The sequence below is a fragment of the Falco naumanni genome, chromosome 8, assembly GCF_017639655.2.
Source record: "Falco naumanni isolate bFalNau1 chromosome 8, bFalNau1.pat, whole genome shotgun sequence".
NCBI lineage: Eukaryota > Metazoa > Chordata > Aves > Falconiformes > Falconidae > Falco > Falco naumanni.
In genome coordinates, this window is record NC_054061.1 from 39,639,910 (window position 1) to 39,658,070 (window position 18,161).

General features: G+C 60.1%; 1 protein-coding gene across 1 annotated transcript; it reads left to right on the top strand.

Moving 5' to 3' along the window:
• The first annotated feature begins 1,151 nt into the window (after window positions 1-1,151).
• WNT6 (Wnt family member 6) lies at window positions 1,152-14,101 on the top strand. The gene is made up of 4 exons (XM_040605146.1): window positions 1,152-1,376; window positions 9,657-9,877; window positions 12,794-13,095; window positions 13,384-14,101. The coding sequence occupies exons 1-4, from the start codon at window positions 1,300-1,302 to the stop codon at window positions 13,843-13,845; spliced, it is 1,062 nt and encodes a 353-aa protein (XP_040461080.1). The 5' UTR covers window positions 1,152-1,299; the 3' UTR covers window positions 13,846-14,101.
• Window positions 14,102-18,161: the final 4,060 nt, after the last annotated feature.

An 18,161-nucleotide genomic window follows, 5' to 3' on the forward strand; every position in this document is an offset into this window, starting at 1 on the left:
GACCCCCCATGGCCTGGATACTGCAGGGCTGGGAGCTGCATCCCCAAGCTCTGCTGTGAGTCACGGGCGGTGCAAGAAGAAGCAGAGACCCAGGGCCCTGGGCTGAGCCCGGGAAAACTATTCTTGGGGCTGCTCAAGGGGGACAAAATTGGGGTGGCACCTTATGGGCACCAGCTCCTTCTGTCCCCAGCCGTCCAGCCCTGGTGTGGACCACCACTACCTCCTCCCAGGCCCCTCAGCTTCCTCCTGCCCCAAGGCAGCTCCTACTGCCTGCAGTGATCTGGTGCTGGGGGCTGTCGGGCTGTCTCCCTCCTGGGTCCCGGCTGCACCTGAGATGAGATCACTACAAGCAAGCAGGCTCTCCCTGCACTCTTTTTCCACAGTCTTTGCTCCTGGGGCTTGCTCCCATCATCCATCTGCATGCCCCCCTGCCCCAGGGATGTCTCTATGGCAGAGCTGGAGCCAAATGATGCTTGGTGGGGGTCATTCCTCCAGTGTTCTCAGGCAGGACAGACTGGTCCGAGGGCAGGCAGGGCCATGGAACCAGGCTTGTGCCAGGTGGACCCAGTCCAGGGGCAGGGGCCAGGCAGGGCTGTGCTGGGGGGCAACACAGGGATGCCAGGTTTGGGCAAGACCATGCCAGGGGTATCAGGGTCGGGCAGGAGAGCAACAAGCAGGTACCAGCGGGAGCGTTGAGGCCGGGTTGGTTTTGTCAGCGCCACACCAGGACCCTGAGTGGAGCCAGGCAGGGCTGTCCCATGTCAGGTCCCCCGGGGCTGTGGGGGACAGGGCTGTGCCAGCCAGACCCCGCTAAAAGGGGTGCACGTCCAAGCGCGGCGCCGGGACGCGGGGCCGGGCGGGCTGCGGCCACCGTCCCGCTGCCGGAGCGTGCCCGTGCCCGTGCCCGTGCCCGTGGCCGTGCCCGCGCCGTGGCCGTGGCTGGGCGCCGGGAGCCGAGCCTGGCACCCAGGAGTCCCCCCGCCTGGCCCGCCCTGTCCGTCCCCCCGGGCTCCGGTTTCCCAGTCGGAGGCAGATGCTTTCGCAGCCCCGTCCCTCCTCCTCCTCCTTCTCCGGAGCAGCCGCCGCGCCGCGCTCCAGCCGCCCGGAGGTGCCTGCCCAGCCCAGCCCCAGCCCAGCCCCGCCGGCCGCGGTGCCCGCCCGCCCCGGCCCGGCGGAGGGAGGCAGCGGGCACCCACCCGCCGGGGCCCCGGCCGGACCCTCGGGCGGAGGCGAGCCCGGCTGCCTGGCTCTCCGCGGGGGGCGCGGAGGGGGCTCGGCGCTCCCCTCAGCCCTGGCAGGATGCTGCCTTCCTCCCGGACCCAGCTGGGGCTCTTCTTCATCCTCCTCTGCCCCGCCAACATCATCGGGCTCTGGTGGTGAGTAGGACATCCCGGGGTGAATGCCGAGGGGGTGCTCAGGGTCCCTCGGTCTTCGGGGGTGGTCCCCCTGCGCCAGCTGGGGGACAACAGAGCCCTTTCACCCAGGGCACCCCTTGGGTGCGGACTGCTGCTCGCTGGCCAGGCAGATCCAGTTGGGGACACCCCCAAACTGTCGGGGATCAGGCACACGAGCGCGTCGAGGACAGCAGGCTGGGGGATCCCCAGGGGTTTGGGGCACCCAGGTCCTGCAGAGAGAGCTGCAACCTGCCTCCCTGCACCCCAAGCCCACAGCCTGGGAGGGTTGTATGCCTGAGGGGTGTGGAAGGGGGGATAGGGGCCTCAAAACCCCTCCAATAAGTCAACTTTAATTAAAAGCCCGAGGGTCCCTACAGTGTCCCCTCCTGAGCAGTGGCCTGGACATGGCGGGGACAAAACCCCTGTTTGTAATGGTGCCTTCATCAAAGGCAGAGACGGTGCCTTGCAGGATACTGGAGGGGGTGGGGGATTCATTACAGGCGCAGAGCTGGGACCCAGCCTTGGAAAGCCCAGGTATCTGTCGAAACATGAACTATTTAAATCTATTAAGAATTTCACCCAGCCTGTCTTTATCCGGTTTTAAGTGCTTAGATTCCAGCTCCCCAGCGTGCCGTCCGGGCTATCATTCATTATCTGAGGCTATTCGTCTCCACATTGTCACACTCTTTTGACCCCTAAAATAAAGCTCTCCATAAGCCTTTCCCCTCCTGGTCCCCTGCCTGCCTGCCAGTGATTTATTCTGTGGCTCCATTACCTTCTCTAGCCCTGGCTCCAGGGGTGCAGGGCGAAAGGGGGGGGCCTTGGTGGGTGTAAATGGCGCTGTTACAATCAGTTGTACACCAGCTGAGAGTTTGGCACTGGAGCCCAAGCTCTGTGTTTATTGCCGGGGAAGGGGTTAACACAGGTCTGAGAGGAGTTTGTCTTGGTTTTTTTGCCAGAGGAAGGGAGAGCAAGGTAGGGGGAGCCCTGGCTGGGACAGGGTTCAGGGGGCTGCTCCCTGCCACCACCTCGGGGTAGCTGTGCCAGCTTGGGGCGCAGTCCCTCTCGCTGCCCAAGAGCTGCTCATTTTCCCTGGCTAATTCTCAGACTGCTGCCCTGCACACAAGGCTGTCCCTTCAGCTCTCCCTGCTTCCTCTGCCCCATCCTCATCAACACCTGCCCAGCAGGCCCTCACTCCCAAGCTTCTGGGGACATGGGTGCCATCCTGCCCATGGCTGGAGCAGGCAGGGGTGAAGTGGGAACTCACTTTGTCTTCAGTTTGGGGGCAGGCAGATGACACCAACAAGGGCAGGGTGCTGGAGTACCGCTGCCCCCTCCCTGGCTGCTCGGAGCTGTGTCTCACCACTGAGCCTGGGCCGTGCGTGTGCTGGCAGTGCCGGCTTGGGGGAGATTAGCAGGATTTGGCAGAGGAGGGCAAGGGGTCAAACTTGTTTTTTCTTCTCTTAAAAAAGAAGAAAAGGAACCTTTAATTTAAGAATAATAACCCAGTTGCACACAGCATGGCCATATACACCAGGCATCAGAGTGGCAGCAGAGGGATCACCAGCAGACACTCTGCTTTGCTCTGGAGCCTGGAGCCAGTGAGCCAGGAGGAGGTGATGTGTGGATGAGGCCACCAGCACCATCAAACAAACATGCTGGGCTTCCTGGGATGGAGCACTGGAGCAGCCAGCTGATTCACAAGCTGCTTCCCCCAGAGCCTGGGATCTCTGGCCCCCGGGGCTGAGATCATCCCTCATTTCCAGGGAGCTGTTTCCACGCAGGGGAGAGAGGTCTGGGTGCTGCCTGGCCCTTTGAGCCAGCTCAAGACAGGCATCTTCCCACGTGCCTGCTCCCAGTATCCATCCCCTCTCCCAGGTCTTGGTAGCACTGATGTCTGTGAGTTTTGCTTTTGGTGAGGATGGGTTCAGGGGTGCAGCCATGTGTTGTGCCAGGGCTCCTGGAAGCCCCAGGCCTGGTGGGATTAGTAGAGCTGTTCCTTGTCCCTGTCACTGATATATAGGGACTTCAGTGTCATGCTTTCACCCATGAACCTCTGGGCACCTGTGGGTGCTCAGCTGAGGGTGCATGTTTCCCTGAGCAGGAAAGGAAGGTCTATACTGCCTCCCCTGTCCCACCCCTGGGTGCATTGGCTGTGCAGTGCAGAGGGACACAGGGACTGCCTGTTTGAGGCATTTTTTTCCCACACTGGCAACAAACTGATTTGTGAGAGTGACATGGCGGGGTGACGTGGGGCTGGGTCCCCAGCCCAAGCACACAGCTGGGCTGGGCCACTCGTGGGCAGTAACTGTACTCATTAGGATCCTGGCAGACAGCTGTATCTACAGAGAAAGGTTCATGTGTGATGTACAAGCAGTGACATCATGCTGAGGACATCATAGCCTGAGAAAGAGCATCCTCACTGTGGTAGGATGTCCCCAGAGGGCTCACTGAAGATACAGTCACCCTTGTCCTATACCCCCTGTGCCTCTGTGTCTAAGAAGAGGCAGAATGATGGGCAGACACACCTTTCCATGACAGAGGGGAGCAGGCTGTGGTCAGTGCTGATGGGAAGATGTGCCATTCAGATGCTGCCAGTCCCTTGGTTAGTGCCAGGCTGCAGGGAAGAGGCTCCCCTTGCTCCCACCAGCTCTGTAAAATACCTTTCTTCCTCCTCCCCTCATCTTTTCATGTTTCTTATCTGGGCCCTTGTGCAACAGTGATTCCTCCCTGAGCAGGACAGATAGGGACCGCCTGGGGCTCCTAGGATGGCCCGGAGAGTGCAGGGATACAGGGCAGGCAAACCTGGTGTCTCAGGAGCTCTGGGCAGGTTCAGGACAGGATTTCAACTGAGCTGGTTTGTGGTTGAGCTGTGCTCGCAGGGATGGAGGCACTGCGGAGATGGGAGTGAGCAAAGGTGGGCTTCCCCAGTGCCCCAGTGTCCGTCAGCTTTCTATGGGCACGACTGAGAGCAATCAGGAGGTGGAAGAGAGAGCAAGGGTTTAAACCATCCCAGGTGAGACGTGCTCCACTCCAGCTTTGAGTCTGAGGGGGATGTCTGCCCTGTGTCCCCTTCCCATGCGTGCATGTGGGCAGTGCATCTCTAGGTTTTCATGGGGCCCCTTCAGAGGAGCTCAGGGGAAGACCTATCTGCCAGCACCCATGGCTGCACCCTTGCTTGAAGGGGTCCCAGGCTTGTGCCCCCCAAAGCCACACCTTCTCCACTGCTTCCCTGACCAGCACCCACACTGCGCAGAGCCTGTAAGGGCAGGCTGCCGGGCTGTGGGCCCTGCCTGCGTGCCTTGGGGTGAGCATCATGAGTCACCCCCCGGGCTTGCTGACCAGCAGCCCACGGCCCCCCACAGCGCCCAGTAGACAGGGCTGCCCAGCCATCCCAGGCATGCCCTCACCCCCGGAGCAGTGTACAGCAAAGCACCTCCCAGTGTGGGAGCTCCTTCCCAGTGCCACCTCCTTGTGCCCCTTCTAGGGCAGCCACTGACCCGTGGGGTTTTTCAAAGGGAAAATGTTTCCCTTGCACTCTTTGGGATGGTACTGGTTCCAGAATTGGGCTACTTGTGTCCTCTGCTGAAGACAACTGAGCTTTCCTCCATGCTATCCCTCATCTCTGCTCCTGGTCACTTCCACTCTCCCCCAGTGACACCCAGGCTGCCCAGCCCTGCCCTACACATGCCCCAAGCTGGAGGGCTCGGTTGGCATTTGCATCAGAGGCTTGACCCCTTCAAATCCCCCTCATGCAGGAGGGTGCTGGGCAGAACTGGGCATACCTCCATACTTGCTCAGGATGTGCAGGGTCCTGCCATCGCATGTGGCCCCACATTTGGGCATATGCTAACCCAGCCCTCGTGCTACCCTAGCTCCAGCCTCCACCATCACGCAGAGAAAGGACGCGGTGACCACGGGTGGGTGGACCCCTTTCTTCTCGCTCCAGCCCTTCCAGGGCTTGGACACGGCTTTGGGACTGCCACCTCTGTGGTCACATTCTCCCTCCATCCCCTCCCAGTACCTGCAGCACAAGCTTGGACAGCTCCTGGCCACGAGCGCCTGGCCTCCGTGTGACCCTGCAGCCAGCAGATCCGTGGGCTGATGCCATGCCACGCCAAAGCCTCTTTCCTTTGGGCAGTTTCCCAGCTGTTTGCATGTGGTCCTTGCCGAGGAGGTACGAGGAGGAGGGCAGGGAACAGGCTCCCACTGCATTTTCTTCTCCCTGGGTGCCCCCAGTGCTGTTCAGCAGCCAAGCCCCAGCTGTGCCCCCAAGGGCAGTGACTTGCTGCTTACTCACCCCCCCCTCCATGCGCCTCCTGCTCTGCTTTCCGTGCCTGGCTGCCCTGGTTAGTGGCAGCACCCACGCATTGCCCCCGGTGAGGGGCCGGGTACCCGCTGTGTGCTTGCGTGGGTTGAAGGGAAAGCTCAAGGGTGAAAATTCATGTCGTCCCCACTCCTTGCCCTGTTTGCACAGCTTGGAAAGAGATGGGCTCCGATCGGGTCCAATTTCATTGCAGGGCTGTCACTGAGTGTGACACCATTAGTGACCTGTCTTCCCAGGGATGGAGCTCAGCTTTCCAGGGCTGGAATCCTGTGGCTCTCACCTCTCCAAGCAGGTGGAGAAGTGCCTGTGGGCTCCAAGTGGTGGGCTGCGTACCCTGGCAACCTGTATCCCTCTCCTGAAGGCATCCAGGGTCTAGAACGCAGACCTGGATGCAAGACAAGCCATGCCCTTGCTACCTACCCCACAGCAGGGTCCTCTTGCCGCATGGGAATGCCCAGGCAGTAGTACTCAATGGGTACAGACCTGGCTAGTGCCACATGGAGCTGGCATGGCACAACTGTCATTCTCCCTCAGGGTTTCAGGGCTGTCAGGACCAAAGGAGACATTTTTCCACCCAAAATGCATGTGCCATTTTGCTAAGTCTGACCATCCTTTTCTTCGCCCCATGGCTCTGCAGCCCCTCTCCATCAGCTCCCTGCAAAGTGGGAACCCACCAGCTCCCCTCAATCATGGTCTTCTGGCAGGCACCAGGAGAAGCCCTACTCCATATCATACCCATGTCCAAGAGGAAGCTGGTGACTTGTGCTCCTTGGTCTATGATTTTGGCTGAGAACAAGACAGGGACATACTGAAAGCTCTGTGACCCTAATCTGGGCTGGATAATCTGGTGATCATGGCTCTTAGGAGCCCATGGCTCTGTTGCAGTGAGGACAGCATCCAGAGCATAGGGGTTGCATCAGAAGCCTCGGTGACTCCTGTTTCCTGTGCGTCACTGGGACGGGGCTCAGGCTGCGGCTATGGCAGACAAAGGGGTGACAGCAGTGGGTTGCAGCTCCTCTTCTGTGCCTCAGTTTCCTCTTTCAGCAATGGAGTTTGTTTACCTTACACAGGGGTGCTGGGAATCAGGTGGGAAAGCAGGGCTCATTGTCCTGGCTCCTTTCAGGGTGAGGCAGCAGCCACCCGGCGGCAGTTTCGGCAGCAGGCAAAGGGCACTGGGGGCAGGTGGGAGGGATGCTGCTGAGGCGCTGAGCCCGGCTGGGGGCTGCCAGGCAGGAGGTGCCGGGGGTCCGGTGTGCCCCAGGCAGGTTATGGGGAGCTGGGCTGGCGACCTGGTTCCTTCACCAGGGCAGGGGGAGGAGTGCCCGGCAGCAGAGGTGGGGTACCTTAATTGTAGATGCGGGAGGCCTTGGAGCAGGACAAGCTCAGGCAGATCTGGGCCCTGCGCCGGAGCCCTTGCCAAAGCGGTAGCAGTTTGGCAGCATTTTTCTTGCCCTTGTCTCCCCCCCGGCCCCCCCCCCCCCCACCCCCCAAAGGAAAACAGCTTTTGGGCTCCCAGAAGCCTCCCCGCGCCAGAAAGCAGAGCCCAGCGGAAATTAATGTTGCACTGGACTTAGGCAGCCCACCCCATGCCTCGCCGGCGTGACTGGTGAGCTCCTGTGCGCTGCCGCTGGCCCCGCCGCTACCCGGGCCATGGGTGGGGACCCCTGCGGTGCCGGCGAGCCACCCGCCGCCCCCCAGCCCTGCGGGGCTGCGCTCTTCTTCCCGGCCTGATCTGGTGGGCCGGGGTGAGCCGCAGTTCAGCATTTGATCTGACGGCCCCGGGGGGCTGGCGCATCGTTTTTATATGAGTACAAAGAGTCGTCTCTTAATGAAAGTCCTGTCCCGGCTCCCCTTCTTCCCCACCCCACCAGAGCAGGCGGCCAAACCTCCGCCATCCTGTTGAGGATGTCAGGAGCCCACGGTCCCCAAGGAGGGTGTGCTGGAAGCCTGGCATGGAGGCTTGAATCCTCATGTGTGTGGTCATCGTGGGACAGGACCGGCCAGGCTTGCTGGTGACTTTCCATGTGGGCCTTAATGTCCCCATCGATGGGGGACCTGCACCAACCCAGCCACAGTCCTGCTATGCTTCCCCAGCTACCCCATCCCTTTGCTGAGGTGCCCGTGCCTCACGCAGCAAATGGAAACCAAGCTGTGGGGAGAAAAGGGAGATGGGTGCTCCCCAGCAGTGGTGTGGGCTTGCCTCAGTTTCCCTGCTGGAGGTCACCTTTACAGCCTGTGCCTCTCAGTTGAGCTGTTTAACCCTTTAAACCTCCAGCCAAAACATAAAGGTTCCTTTTCCAGGCTGTGTGAGAGGGCACATCCTCCCCAAACCCAGCTGGGGAGGAGATGCAGGAAGCTTGGGAGCCTGATGTGGGGCAGGGGGATCCTGGCAGGACCTTGAGCTTCAAACAAGGGGCTTAGAGGGGGTTTGCAGCCGGGGCAGGATGGCAAAGTGAAGTCCTGCAGCCTGGTGTCTTGAACACAGACCCCCAGCTGTGCAAGAACGAAAAGGAAACCCAGAACATAGTTAAACAACGAGAATCAGCTTGTGATTTTTGAGCCCCTGGGACTTGGCCAGACTATAAAGGTCTGGGTTTGGAAGCTGCAGCACAGCTGGTGCTCCCCAGTGAGTGGGGCTGCTGGTAGCACAGGCTGCATGGGTGCTGCTCCCCAGGGGACCCCAGGGGATGTGGTTTCACGTTTTTTGGACATTCCAAAATACTGGGGGATTCTGAGTCCAGCCCTGGGGTCCTGTGGGCATCCACAGCCAGGAAAATAATGCTATTGAGCAGGACGAGCTCTGAGCCCACAGGAGCAGCATTAGAGGTGTGGGGGAGCTGGGTGGGGCCATGTTTGGGGTGTGCTAAATTCTGGTGGTCCGTGGCTGCGCAGTCTCCATGCCACAGGACCAGCACTGTGGCATGCCTGCCCACTGTGGCTCTGGTGTTGCCCACGGCAGAGTTGGAGCATTGCCCTCGCCAGCACAGGGCATGGCACTGGCAGGCTGTGCAGCTGCATGAGCCGTGCCGTGGAGGGCACTCCAGGCAAAATGTGTGGGGAAAGTACAGGAGTTTCTGTAGCCAGCGGCATGCTGGGGAGCACAGCGTCATGCTCAGACTCTGCCTCCCAGCCCAGCCAGGCACCTCGCTCCAGCTGTGCTGGCAAGGAGGAGCTGCTTCTGACAAGGGCCCAGCTGAGACTTGCCCTCCTGTGCTGGCACCAACAGGGTTGGCAATGCCACCTGCATCCCTCCCTCGCGCGCTCGTGCCCGCCTGCGGCTCTCTTCCCCCAGGGCCAGTGCCTGGGTAGGGGGAGGCAAGCAAGGGAGCCTGGCCAACAGCCAAGGGGTTTTATCACTGGCAAGGCCACTCAGCTCGTCTCCCACGGGTAAAGCAGCGAGCTCCCCAGAGAGGGGGAGGCACACCAAGGGTGCTGGCTGGGCTCCCTGCTGTGCCCATGGGGCTCCGGGAGCTACAGCTGCGCCAGGCATCGGTCACACCATGATGCCAGGGCTGTGCTGGGTCAGCACCAGACTCAAAGAGCAGGTGCTGAGCAGCACAGCATCTCTGCCACCTCCCACTGGGGACACTGCCATGACCCCCAGGGATGTCCCCAAAGGCTTTGGGTGTGGAGTGGCATGGGCTAGCATCTTCCCCCAGCCAGTCCCACAGTTGGGGGTCTCTCCCATTCCCCAACTGGCTGGGCAGGGCAAGATATCCCCTGGGTGCTGGCACGCAGATGCCACCCATACCTTCTGTCCTGCCTTCCCTACATACCTCTCCCTGTCCCCTCGTCACCTAGGCTCTGTGCTGAGCCGGCACTGTCCCACAGCCACGCTCTGTCCCTGGGAGCAGGTCTGGCCATGCTCCATCCCCACCCTCGTTCCCCCTGGGCTCGGGTGCTGGTTTTGCTCTGCTCGCTGTCCCCTCCTGCAGGGCAGTGGGGAGCCCCCTGGTCATGGACCCCAACAGCATCTGCCGCAAGACGAAGCGGCTGGCAGGGAAGCAGGCGGAGCTGTGCCAGCTGGAGCCAGAGATCGTGCAGGAGGTGGCTAAGGGCACCAAGCTGGGCGTCCGGGAGTGCCAGTACCAATTCCGCTTCCGTCGCTGGAACTGCACCAGCCACAGCAAGTACTTCGGCAAGATCCTGCAGCAGGGTAAGGCCAGCGCTTCCTCGGCCTCCCATCTCCCAAAAAGCCTCCAGCCACCCGGTCAAGCACCTCCCCGGGACCCCTGGAGCAGAGTCTGGGCGTGCAAACCTGTGAGTGTGTGTGTGTAGGGGGTTGCTCAGTGCTCCCCGGTGCAGTCAGGCTGAGGTTTTACTGCTGGGACATGTCTCCCGGTGTTGTAATGAAGCAATTACCGATGCTCCCAGACAGCGCGGGGCTTCACAAAGCCCAAGAATGCACCCTCGTCTGGCAGTGATTTACTGCTCCCTCGGGACCCCGGGGTGTGCTGGGGGAAGGGGCCCGGGTGGGATGCAGTATGCAGCCACTGGGAGCTGCCCCTCGCCCCATGGGTGCCCTGCAGATCCCTCCTCCTGGCCTTACAGGGGGCAGAAGAGAGGAATGCTTGCTCCCATCCTTGCATCCCTGGGTGGGCACCCTGATGTCACCCCGAGAGACAGGGGCGGGGTGACAGGGAGGGATGGGCACGTCCCAGCCAGGTGGCTACAACGGTCCAAGCACAGCCCAGCTGCATCAAAGCCAGAGCAGGAGCAGAGCAAGGGAGCACCTGTGAGTCTGTAAGAGACAGGAAAGCCCTGCCATACTCCTCGGGGAGAGAGGCTGGGAGGTGGATGGGGAAGGGGGGATACTTGAAGCACCTTGGGCTGGTAGGGCCACTTAATGGATGGTGAGTTTAGTCTTGCCCTTTTTCCCATGTTGGTCCCTGTGCCGGGGCAGATGAAGATGCTGAAGCAAGCCCTGGTCTCCTCAGCCATCACATCTCCTGCTGGTGCATCTGCTGGGCCAAGGCAGAGTGGGTATGCCCTTGGGCCTTGCAGGGAGGTCAGGGTGGCCTCCATGGGGACATTGGCAAGAGCAGAGTTCCCAGGGTACTCAGCAGCTGCAGGTACCAGTGAGGGCAGAGCTGGGGCCCCAAGGGAGACATGGGCCCATGACAGAAGGGCAGGTTCATTTAAGATGCTGATTTGTAAGTGTGGGTTCCCCCAATGCAGGAAGGTGTATTCAGTTGAAGGGCAGACAGCCAAGGCACATGAGGGACACTCCTGCCTCTGGAGTCACCTATTTTCACATCAACCTGACAGCAAAGCAGGTGGGATCTGTGCCAGGCAGGGCTCCAGGCTGTAAGTGGGGTGGTGCCAGCATGCCAGGGCCAGATCAGTGGTGTGTGGGTGATGCTGGCAGATAAACTGTCAGGTACCCAGGGTCAGCTTGGGTTGGAGGAGACACAAACACATCCTGCATGGGGATACCAAAGGAGCCACCATGCTGTTTGACCCAGCCTCGTTGCTGGGGTGGTGGGGATGACCAATGTCATCTGAGGTCCTCAAACCTGAGGACAGTGGTGAGTTTGGGGGCCTCTGGCACTCTGAGGACATGGGACATGCCAGCTAGAGGCATGGAGGTCCCCAGGGCTGCATCATGGGTGCCAGAAGAAGAGAGCTTGCCCTGCACTAAAAGATGCCAGCAGGCACCATCCTCTCTGTAAGCCTGTGGGGACTGCATAAATGATCCCAGCATTTCTGAAGTTCCCAGCTGCCATCAGACAGGCACCTCCCATCCAACAGCCTCCTCTTTCCAAGGATGCTGCAGTGGGCTCTGGTTCCTGGCCATGCCCTCCCCGCTGCAGTTGTGGCCACCCCCCCTTCCCTCTCTGCTGCCTGGTGCCAGGCATGGCATGCCAGGGCAGGCTGGCTTGGGGGCAGCCACGTGTCTGGAGGAGCTGTCAGAGGAGCAGCATCCCCCGGGGGCCCTGGCTGGCAGGGTGGCATGGGGACCTCTGCCAGCGGCGGGCTGCTTGCCGAGGGTTCTGCCAGCCCCAGGCAGGAGCAGGTGGGTGGTCGTGTGCGTTGGGGGGGCAGGAGGGCCAGGGCAGGGAAAATCTGACCCGAGGGTGGCACTGCTGGAAAGGCACCGGTGTGCCCAGTTCCTACCAACGTCGGTGGGAATCAGGTGCTGCATGGGCTTGTGGAGGAGCCACTCGTGGAGCTGGTGCCCGGGAACCCCTCTTCGCACATTCTCCCCAAGCCAAAGTGCTGGAGACAGAGGGATGGGGCACCCCCCAAAACACACCTTTCCCATCCATCCCCATGCCCCAGGCACCTGCTGTGTGTCACCACCTTGGGCTAGCCCTGCCCTGGCATTTGGGTGGGCAGGGGTCCACCTGGCACAGGGCAGAGAGAGTGAGGGAGCCCCCTGAGCAAGGCGCCGCACCCCCTGCTGCCAGAATCCCCCGCTGGCTGTGGCTGTGAGCGGCAGGTCCGGGCAGGGGAAAGATGCTTGGAATTTGTGTCCCGGAGCAGAGAGAGACAGGAGCAAATACTAATAATAAATAATCCTGCAGGGTGGAGGCTGTGCTGGCGGAGGGAGGGGGGCAGGCAGTGCCCCGTGGCAAAGTGGGTATGGCGGGAGAGAGGGCAGCACAGCTTCATCTCTGCCACCCTGCAGAGGGGTGAGCGGCACCCATAGTGTCCCTTGCAGCACTTCTTCCCAGGTGCCAGCTTGCAGCTGGGCATGGGGGTTTCACTGCTTGGAGGTACATTGCAGGGTAGTGTGAAGAAGCTGTGGGTACCACCTTGTCACTCAGGACCTCCCCCCCCCTGCTCTCCAAGCTCCCCTCTTTCCTCCAGGACCCTACAGCTGGGGTGGAGGAACACTGGCAGGGCCTGGCCATCCCCCAAATTATGCATATCTGCTTGCAAGAGACAGCTCTTGCCCCAGACAGCCTGATCCAGGGAGGGTGCATCAACCAGGGAATGGCACCAAGCACAGGCAAAGGGGGAGAATGAGCAGTCTGAGCCCTCATGGGATGTCGTCAGGGGGATGCCTTGCTTGCAGAGTCTTTGCCAGAGCTGATGCTGCATCCTGGCCCTGTCTGTTCTCCTGCAGATATCCGGGAGACAGCCTTCGTGTATGCCATCACGGCAGCTGGGGTGAGCCATGCCATCACACAGGCCTGCAGCATGGGTGAGCTGCTGCAGTGCGGCTGCGAGCTGACGCGGAGCCGGGCTCCCCCCTCGCCCACGGTGGGTCCGGGCATGGAGGGCACAGCCTGGGAGTGGGGGGGCTGCGGGGACGACGTGCAGTTCGGCTATGAGAAATCCCAGCAGTTCATGGATGCCAAGAGCAAGAAAGGCAAAAATGACATCCGAGCTCTTATCGACCTGCACAACAACGAAGCTGGCCGCTTGGTAAGGCCCCTGCGCGCCCTGCCCTCTGCAAGAATCATCCCCATGTGCCCCTACCCAGCTCAGCCCTCCACTTTCGTCTCCCACAAGCCATGTAACTGCACCAATTTTGAGTGAAATATGAATCAAATATCTTCCAGTAGCCCTTTTCAGGTGCTTTGGAACCCCCCCTGTGCCCCACCCCAGCACCCTCCCCTGGGCCAGGGCAGCACCAAGAGGCAGGGTTTTGGCTGGGGGTGCTGGGCAGGAAGGTGGGGGACTGAAGGCTGAGTATCGCTGTCTCTTCCCCAGGCGGTGCGCAGCTACATGAGGACAGAGTGCAAATGCCACGGGCTGTCGGGCTCCTGCACCCTGCGGACCTGCTGGCGGAAGATGCCCCATTTCCGTGAGGTGGGGGACCGCCTGCTCGAGCGCTTCAATGGGGCTTTCAAGGTGATGGGAGGCAATGATGGGAAAACCCTCATCCCTGTGGGCGACAACATCAAGCCTCCTGACAAGCAGGACCTCATCTACTCGGCTGACTCGCCCGATTTCTGCTCAGCTAACCGTAAGACAGGCTCGCTGGGCACCCGGGGCCGCATCTGCAACAGCACAGCCATGGACACGAGCGGGTGCGACTTGCTGTGCTGTGGACGAGGCCACCGGGACGAGACAGTGGTGCTGGAGGAGAACTGCCTTTGCCGCTTCCACTGGTGCTGCGTGGTGCAGTGTCGCAAGTGCTCTGTCCGTCAGGAGCTCAGCCTCTGCGTCTGACAGCCTGGGGTCAGGCGAGGACAATCTGTGGGGCCACCCCCAGGCTCACGCTGCTGCCCCACCGGGACAGAGACAGGCTGAGCCAGTGGCAGGGACAGTGTGGGTGAGCCCAGCTCTGCGTCCTGGGAAGCCCCAGCTTCCCCAAGGGACAGCGTGGGGCTGCCTGACATCCCCACAGGCCCCGAGGTGGGGGCTGCGGGCACAGAGCTTCCACTAATAAAGCTATTTAAAGCTATTTGAAGCTGGTGTGCCACACAGCTTCCTGGGGAGGTCTGGGAAGCACTGACTGCGGTACCAGGACAGGACCAACTGAAAAGCTGTCCAGCCCTGGCCATGAGTCCCCATCAGCCAGACTCCCTCCAGCCTCCCATTCCTGCTGGCCGTGCTGGGACACATGGTCATTTTTTATCCACTCTCTTCTTTTCTCTGTGGTTGTGGAGCCAGGAGATGAGTGTAGATGAGGGCGAGCCCTCTCCTTCCCTGCTCTGCAGCCCTCAGGCGTGGTGGATGCTCTACTCCCATCATCCATGGCCACCATCAGTTGGAGATGTTAGTTTGTATCCCAGCACCACCTGACCTGGGATGTTTGTGGTGACCTGCAGTCTATGGTCCCTCTGCTTACACCTCATGCAAGAGATATGGCTAGCTGCCCTGACACTGTGGTGATGGGCTATGAGTGTCCTGAAGGTATCTTCTATACTTTTCACTCTATCTTCAGCCACCATTGCTGCAGTCCCTACTGTAAGATCTGGCATGGAGAAGCCCTGTGGGTGCTGACACTGTTGGCTTGGTGGCATGCAAGGCATTCGCTTGGCATGCCATGGTCCACGTGCAGCCTCACCTGGCTGGCAAGGTGCCAGGCATGTCTTGGTAACCTGATCAGCCTTTGCCCATTGTGGGCAAACACACAGTGAGGAGCAGCCTGCCTGGCTGCCCAGCAGGGCAGATTGCCATCCCTCTTCTCCAGAGGTTCCAGGGGTCTCTCCCAGGCTGCAAGGTGCCCGTAGAAATTGTTTTCTCCAGCCTTATGCAGCATGGGGGTTTAGGTAACTGAAGAAGGGAACATGTATGTTTGGTGCCTGCTTGGTTGGCAATGCCACACTGGGCAGAGGAGCTCTCATGGAATGTCAGCAGACCCAGCGCCTGGGCTGAGAGGTTCACACTCCTGTGCCTGCCCTCCACACTGTAGCAATGCAGGGCATGGGAATTTTGCCCATCCTCCCCTGCCAAAGGGCTACCAGGGCTCTCGATCGAGGTGGGCAATGCCCTGCATGCTGGGTACTGCCAGGCAGGGCAGGAGCAGAGCTTGCAGTGCTGGGCATGCTACAAGGCAAGGGTAGCTGCAGTGGCGTGTTAGTGATGCCCACCAGCAGGATCATCCTCGCTTGCCCCAGGCACCCACTGAACCATTAACTCAGCCCAGCAAGTGCTGGGGTGGGAGCATCTGAATCTGTCAGCTACAGCTCTGCAGCTGGAAATTCCCTCTTGGCTTGCCCACAGCAGCACCGGGAGAGGGGAGGCACATGGGGCTCCTGGGAACTTCCAGCCACACACCCACCCATGGGAATGCATGGGTGGGTGTGAGCAGGGCTGGGCAGGTGCAGGTGAAGGTACCCGTGCATGCAAGCAGGCTGATGTCCATGTGTGTGCATGCACAGGTAACAGGTCTACCTGTGTTCATGGCCATATGTGTGCATGTGAGCTTGTGTGCATATCAATCAGTGTGCGTGTGAGCCCCTCATGGGTGTACAAACAAACTGTTTTGCATGTCTGCATATAAGTCGATGAATACACAGGAAATTGTCAGCACGTTTGTGGCAGTGATACTGTCCTTGTGTGTGCCTGTGTGTGAGCATGCTTGTTTGCACATGTCTTACTGTGTTTCTGCAGGTGTGTCTGGGACAGAGAGGACATGCATGGAGGCAGGAGGGCCCTGCAGGATGGGAGCTGCGAAGATGCAGGGTCTGTGTGCTGGGAGTTGTGGGGAGCCATTTCATAGGCTGAGCTGGTCCCTTTGAATTATAAACACCAGGGCACACTGCAAGCCCTGGGCTGCACATCAGGGGAGCTCAGTGCAAGCAGGTCCTGTGAAACTTTGGGTCACCCCTGCTCTCTCCCAGAGCCATCCCAGGCTGAGGCCGGTTATGGTGAGGGATTCTGAATTTTTCTGTGGCGTCAGAATCCTAGCTCTGACTTTCAGCAAGTTCCTTTTCTGGAGCGTGCCTCAGTTTCCCCACAATGAGCTACTTTCATACTCCTTAGTGCATGGACGTGGCTCTGGAGGTCTGGATCATGGATAAACCCTAGGGAAGATGGGTAGTTCTTTTGAGTAACGGATCTGACCACTGTCCTCTCTGACATTGTCCCAAATCACAGCTTCTGAAAGCTGGACACTACAAAAGCCAAAAATGTGGAGGGGGATGAAGATGGAAAATGGAGCTAGTGCAGGGGCAAGAGGTTCTTATCTGGGGAGAGGCAAGTGGCTACTGATTGTGGGGTGACTGGTTTGCACCCCCAGGATATCTCATCACTTGGTCCACGTGTCTTGTGCCCTGCCCAACTGGGTTAGCTCTTGTGGGGGCTGCCAACTCCCTACCACTGCTCCCTGCTGTCCCTGAGCTGAAAGAGCCAAATTCATTCCCTTGGTAGCCAGGAGAGGTCCTGACATAGGCAGGTGGTGCTGGTAGCCAGGCAGGGGCTGGGCTTGTCACAGTGGTCTGGAGAAGGCTGAACAGCTAGCAGAGTCCCCTACCAATGTCCCAGCTCCTCAGACACCTAGTAGCCACCTCCCAGCTCCCCAGACTTTCAGGAGCTCCCCAAGAGCTCCCTATCCATTAGGACCCCACCCCAGACTCCTAGAAGCACCTCAGCAGTCCCTAGGGGCCTCTCATCCCCTTAGTAACTCCCCGGGTCCCCAGAAAAGTCCTAGGAGCTCCCCAGATTTCTAGAATTCCCCCAGCTCTCCAGACCCCTGGGAGCCCTCTGAACCCCCGCTCAAGACCCCGCAGCTCCCAGCCCCGGGGGGCGCAGCATCCCCGCCGTCGCCGTGGCAACCCGGGATGCGGAGCAAGGCGGCCGGCGCGGCGCCGACCGGCCGCCAGGGGGAGCTGCGGCACGGTACGGCGCGGCACGGCACTGCACGGCACGGCGGGGGTGTCCCGGGGGAGGGGGGGGGGGCGGGGCGGGGGGCATGGGGAGTGTGCAGGGGCCATGGAGTGTGCATGGGGAACATGAGAAGTGAGCATGTGGTGTGTATGGGGGCATGGGGGAGGTGTGTGTATGGGGGGCATGGGGGAGTGCGTGGCGGGGGGGCGTACGGGGCTGTGCATGGGGATGTCCGGGGAGGTGGCGCGGGGGGTGTGTAGGAGGGCTTGGAGTGGGAATGTATTGGTGTGCACGGGGGAATGTGCGTGGGGCCGCATGAACGGGGGTGTGCGTGGGAGCTGGTGGAGGCTCACAGGGGTGTGCAGGTGGCTGTGCTGGGGAAGCTGTATGTGGGGACTTGTGTGCACGGGGGTGTACGTGTGTGGGTGTGCATGGAATTGTACTGGGGCAAAAGTGCATGGGACTGTGCACGTGTGTATGTATGAGCTCCCCGATTCGCCTCCCAAACTCTCGGCCACATGCTTCTGGGGTAAGTGCTCAGGCAGGACCCAGCTCTGGGGGGCTGCTGTGAGCCAGGGGTGCACAACTGTGGCTCTGTGGGTGCCACGTGTAGCTGGGGAGTCTGGGGGGTGTGCGTGTGTAGCCCAGATCCCTGGTGCTGAGCAGTTTACATTGCAAAACTTGTAGGAACTTCCCAAGGGAAAAAGAGGAAGTTTATAATATTTGGGTTAAAAAAAAAAACACAACAAAACCATCCCAAACCGCTGTAACATTAATGGCTTTGGTTTATTTTTTTTTTTTCAAATGGGAAGAGCGCATTTTCCCTTCAGTTGCCCAAGTTGAAAACAGCCGGACAGATTAATTAAATCACACTTGAAAAATAGTCCCTCTGGACCGAGACCAAAAATAGAATGTTTTTGCCAAAAAAAAGAAGCTTTTTAGGAAAGTATGGAGTTACAGAGATAGGTCTATGAGGGGGAGGCTGAGAAACCCAGATATCAGCTCAGCTGAGGGAAGGCTCAGACAGCAGTGCCTGAAACCTCTGACAAACCCATTTCTCACAGTTGTGGTCCCTCTGCCTGCTCATGGCTGGGCGCTGCGCAGGGGCTGCCCGGCCAGCAGAGCCGGGTCCCAGCCTGGGCTCCTGCGGCCCGGCCCTGCTGTCCCGGGAGGACTCTAACTCTCCTCCAGGCTCTGCTGCTCCCTCCAGG

Coding starts and splice junctions, on each gene's coding strand:
- WNT6 (XM_040605146.1), top strand. CDS start 1,300: ATGCTGCCTTCCTCCCGGACCCAGCTGGGGCTCTTCTTCATCCTCCTC. Junction 9,878..12,793: donor CGGCAAGATCCTGCAGCAGG/GTAAGGCCAGCG, acceptor GTTCTCCTGCAG/ATATCCGGGAGACAGCCTTC. Junction 13,096..13,383: donor ACAACGAAGCTGGCCGCTTG/GTAAGGCCCCTG, acceptor TCTCTTCCCCAG/GCGGTGCGCAGCTACATGAG.